Source organism: Nicotiana tomentosiformis, chromosome 3 (assembly GCF_000390325.3).
Source record: "Nicotiana tomentosiformis chromosome 3, ASM39032v3, whole genome shotgun sequence".
NCBI classification, from domain to species: domain Eukaryota; kingdom Viridiplantae; phylum Streptophyta; class Magnoliopsida; order Solanales; family Solanaceae; genus Nicotiana; species Nicotiana tomentosiformis.
Window position 1 is genome coordinate 118,943,738 of NC_090814.1, and position 5,136 is coordinate 118,948,873.

Below are 5,136 nucleotides of genomic sequence, written 5' to 3' on the forward strand. Positions count from 1 at the left end.
CACTACCCGAGCTCAAAAATGGGAAAGAATTGAAAATCGGTCGAAACCCCATTATAGAACTTAAGTTCTGTTTATGAGATTTATACCCTTCGCGAACGCGGTCAGTGTCTCGCGTTCGCTAAGCACAATTATGTGCTATCAAATTTTACTCTTTGCAAACGCGAGGGCTACTCCGCGAACGCGAAGCTTGCCTGGCTTGGCCTTCACGAACGCGAAGGCTAATTTTCCTTGCCAGTCTCTTTCCCTTCGCGATCGCGAGGCTTCTATCGCGAAGGCGAAGCTTTGAACCTCAAGCCTTCGCGAACACGATCACTATATCGCGAACGCGAAGCACAACACGTGCCAGCCCGATTTGCTCTTCGCGTTCGCGAGAGTACCTTCGCGAATGCGAAGAAGAACACACCAGAAGCCTGAAGTCTGCAGAAAACCAGATTTCCTAAGTCTGAAATCATCCTGTAGCCTATCCGAAACTCACCCGAGCCCACGGGGCTCCAAACCAAACATGCACACAAGTTCTAAAACATCATACGAACTTGCTCGCAGGATCGAATCGCCAAAATAACACCTAAAACTACGAATCGGACACCAAATCAAAGGAAGTTTTCAAGAAAACTTTAAAACTTATATTTTTACAACCGGACGTCCGAATCACATCAAATCAACTCCGATTCTCGCCAAATTCGGAAGACAAGTCATAAATATTATAGTGGACCTATACCACGCTCCGGAACCAAAATACGGAACCGAGGTCAATAAATCCAACATCAGTAATTTCTTAATAATCATTAAGCTTTCAAGCTTTTAATTTTTCATCATAATTCCATAACTCGAGCTAAGGACCTCGGAATTCGATTTCGGGCATATGCCCAAGTCCCAAATCACGATACGGACCTATCAAAATTTTTAAAACACTGACCTGGGTCCATTTTCTTAAAATATTGACCAAAGTCAACGTAGTTGATTTTAAAGCTCTATTTCCCATTTTAATCCATTTTTCACATAAAAACGTTCCGGAAAAATATACGGACTGCGCACGCAAGTCGAGAAATTATAAATGGTACTTTTTAAGGTCTTAGAATACAGAATTACTTATTAAATTTAAAGATAATATTTTGGGTCATTACAAAAGGAGGCTATGAGATAGGAATTTGAGGCTTTGGAAGGCAATGGGACCTAGTATGTGATGCCCTTGCCTCCTAGTAAGAAGTCAATTAGGTGTAAGTGGGTTTACAAGGTCAAATATAAGGTTGATGGCAGTGTTGAGAGGTTTAAAGCTAGACTGGTAGTTAGGGGGGACACTTAAGTAGAGGGTGTTGATTTAGAGGAGACTTTTTCTTATGTTGTCAAGATGTCCACCATTAAAACCCTAGTTGCTCTTGCTGTTAAAAGACAATGTCCCTTGTTTCAGCTTGATGTCAATAATGCATTCTTGCATGGGGACTTGGATGAGAAAGTTTTTATGAAACTCTCTCCTGGTTATTCTGTTCCTCATTCATCTGGCTCTGACCAATTGGTGTGCAAGCTTTAGAAATGCCTTTATTGCCTGAGACAAGTTTCAAGTCAATGGTATGCTAAGCTGTCTCAAGCCCTCACCTCAAGAGGCTATTCTTCTTCTCTCAATGATTACTCCATCTTCATTAAGGGTTCTGGTGATTCTCTTGTGATATTGGTTATTTATGTGGATGATATTGTGATCACTGGGCTGATTCTTCTGAAATCTCTGTTGTTAAGTCCTTTCTTTATGCTCAGTTCAAAGATTAAAGATTTGGGGTCTCTTAACTATTTTCTGGGCACTGAGGTTTATTATTCAGATTCTGTGTTTTCCTTCATTAGAGGAAGTTTGTTCTTTATCCTCTTGAATTGTCTGCCAAGCTTAAAGCTCATGAAGATGATCCTCCTTACCCAAATCTGATGTCTACAGGTCTCTTATTGGGAAGTGAATTCCCTTACCAACACTAGGCCTGGTATTTATTTTGTTGTTCAACACCTTAGTCAATTCATGCAATCCCATTGCTTTCCCCATATGTAAGTTGCCCTCCACGTGTTAAGATATTTGAAGGGCATATCTGATTGTGGGATTTTCTTCAACAACTCCCCTAATTTGTCTCTCGCTACTTACTGTGATAGTGATTGGGCTGCCTGCCCTGACACCAGGAGATTTGTGAGTGGTTATTGTGTGTTTTTAGGTGGCAGACTTGTGGTTTGGAAGTCTAAAAAGCAACCTGTTGTTTCCATGTCCTCTGCTAAAGCTGAATACAGGGCTATGAGCAAAGTTGTGGCTGAGCTGGCTTGGTTGTCTCGTTTGTTATCTGATTTGGGTTTGCCTTCTTCTTCACCTGTTCCTTTGTTTAGTGATTCTCGGATTGCTATTCATATTGCTAAAAACCCAGTTTTTCATGAACGAACGAAGCATATTTAACTTGACTGTCATTTGGTGAGGGTCAAGCTTGCTGAAGGTCTTATACATCTGCTGCATTCTTCTTCTTCTTCTCAGCTGACTGACATTTTCACTAAGGCTCTATCTGGTGTTGCTCATCATGGTTTCCTTTCCAAGTTGGAGGTTTTATCACCCTCCAACTTGAGGGGGGTGTTAGAAATATACCACCAAGTCCTGATTAGTTAGTAGTTAGTTTGTTAGGCTCATTTCTGTTTTAATATTATTTGTACTGGGTTAAGCCTACTTTTCTTTGATTTGTAATTATGTTATCCGAGATGGGTTAAAAGGGAAGTCGGGTTATGTACATATATTACTTGGGCCTCTCAATTGTAACGACGAATCATTTTTTCATTCTTTCATTACATCAATAATATCAAAAGCTCTCTTTCGTTTGCTCTCAAACCCTAGAATAATTCTGATCGATTTCATCTCCATTGATGTTGTCAACAATCTCCTCCTCAAACTAAGTTTCATGTGGCCCACTACCACATGAACAACTAGCTTCTTTTTGTGTGCGTATCTCCAAGCATGTAAAGGTAAAGAAACTGAGCCCCACGTTATCATCCTGCCATCACCATACTCGTCTCGCAGAACCTGGGCTCTGATACTAGTTATTGAGCTAAAATGGCCCAACGACACTCTTAACATGGTGTGATACTATCCTCTTCGAGTCAAGCCCGCACGGTTTTTCTCAAAAGGCCCCACACCATTAGGAGACCCCTCCACCTTATATGTAGACTCCCAATATTTTCAGCTATCAATATGAGACTTTATTCGCACACCCAATATTAATGTCCTGATTGCGTGCAAGAAATCAAAAATAGCACATGTTTTGGTGCATGACATGTTACCTTTTCCTAATTGCATAATGCATGGGGGTTAGTTATATGTGATTGTAATTCAGTGATATCTTGTTGAATTTTGTCGTCTTGTTTTCTTTTTGGCTTCTTTATGCTTACCAATAATAAATTATATATTTTCAATGATTATTGTTTGTTTTCCCTTGGAAGTTCCTAAAGAGGATGATGGATAAGGGAGTACAAAGGAAACTGATAAACCGCGCTAAATCGATGATCCGAATCAAACTGAGAAAAAAATCCGACTATGGTTTGGTTTGATTTGGTTTGGTGTTAGAAAGCAAAATCCGACCATAATTGGTTTGGTTTGGTTTTAACTAGAAAAAGTCAAACCGAAACTAAACCAACTCGACATTACATGTATACAAGTTTTAAAAATATTTTATACATAGAAATAATTATTGTAATGTGATTTATAAATTTTTTTTAAAACTTTTTCATAATTCACTCTTTTAATGTATAATTTCAAACTAGGACTTAGAATTTTTGAATGGTCAAATATGTTTTATATCCCATAAAAGTTAGTAACTCAAATAAAGCCCAAAGCAAAATAAATCAATATTAATGCTAAAAAAAAATCAATCAATAGAAGTAGGAATGACAATAGTATTATTGTATATTTATTCTTTTAGTTTTGCATTGGTTTAGATAGTGAAAATGCATCCCTTATTTTTATCATTATTTAGTCATGTAATTAATACTTAGAACTTATTGTAGCATGACTTAGTAACTTTAGATTATGTTTATTTTTATTATGTCTTATTAATTAACAATATTTATTTTATGCGACTTGTTGAGTATTTTAATATAATCATGACTCATCTAATATTATTTTGTATTATTTTCTTGGAAAATATCTTTTATAGTTTTATCCTACTAGGACCTAAGAAATATTAGAGCACACATTATATATTTTATGCTATGAAGATTTTATCGGAAAAAACCCGAAAAACACGAGAAAACCGAAAAATTTGAGAAAAATCTAGATTGAAAAATCCGACTTTTGTTGGTTTGGTTTGGTTTATAGATTTAAAAATGCGAGACAATTGATTTGGTTTGGTAATTAAAAAATTCAAACCAACTCGGCCTATGTACACCCCTGATGATGGATACCAAAGTTGCCAGTATTAATGAAATATTTCAGGCAAATAGATGGATGCAGTGACGGATACAGCTCTTTGGCTGCTAATTTATCGAAATTTAATATTTTTCAATGCAAAATATAAATACATACGTGAAAATCCGACAGATTTTTTCTAATGTTAGATCTAAATTAAAATGGTGCAGAATGCACATGTTCCTAACTTCATGCATTCTGCTTATGTGACTTGCCGGGAGGTTGTTGTTGTGGTTTCGGAGTGAATTGGGATACGTAGTCCCTAAACGGAAGCTTAAGTCTTAGAATTTTTTACCGTAGTCGGAACTCTGTGAAGATGACTCTGGAATGGAGTTTTGTCTGTTCTATTAGCTCCTTGGGTGATTTTGGGCTTAGGGGCGTGTCCGGTTGTGTTTTGGAGGTCTGTAGCTGATTTAAACTTGAATTGGCGAAAGTCGAATTTTTTAGGAAGTTTGACCGGTAGTGGACTTTTTGATATCGGGGTCGGATTTTGATTCCGAAAGTTGGAGTAGGTCCGTAAGGCTGAATATGACTTGTGTACAAAATTTGAGGTCAATCAGACGTGGTTTGATAGGTTTCGTCATCGGTTTTAGAAGTTTAAAGTTTCAAAGTTTATTAAGTTTGAATCGAAGGGTGATTCGTATTTTTAGTGTTGTTTGATGTGATTTGAGGGCTCGACTAAGTTCGTATGGTATTTTAGGACTTGTTGGTATATTTGGTTGAGG

The 5,136-nt window shown here is 37.4% G+C and overlaps 1 protein-coding gene across 1 annotated transcript; it reads left to right on the top strand.

Moving 5' to 3' along the window:
• The first annotated feature begins 1,348 nt into the window (after positions 1 to 1,348).
• LOC138908406 (uncharacterized) lies at positions 1,349 to 4,656 on the top strand. Its single transcript, XM_070199071.1, has 5 exons — positions 1,349 to 1,513; positions 1,834 to 1,921; positions 2,187 to 2,389; positions 2,495 to 2,560; positions 4,582 to 4,656. Exons 1-5 carry the CDS (start codon positions 1,349 to 1,351, stop codon positions 4,654 to 4,656), a joined length of 597 nt encoding a protein of 198 aa, XP_070055172.1.
• Positions 4,657 to 5,136: the final 480 nt, after the last annotated feature.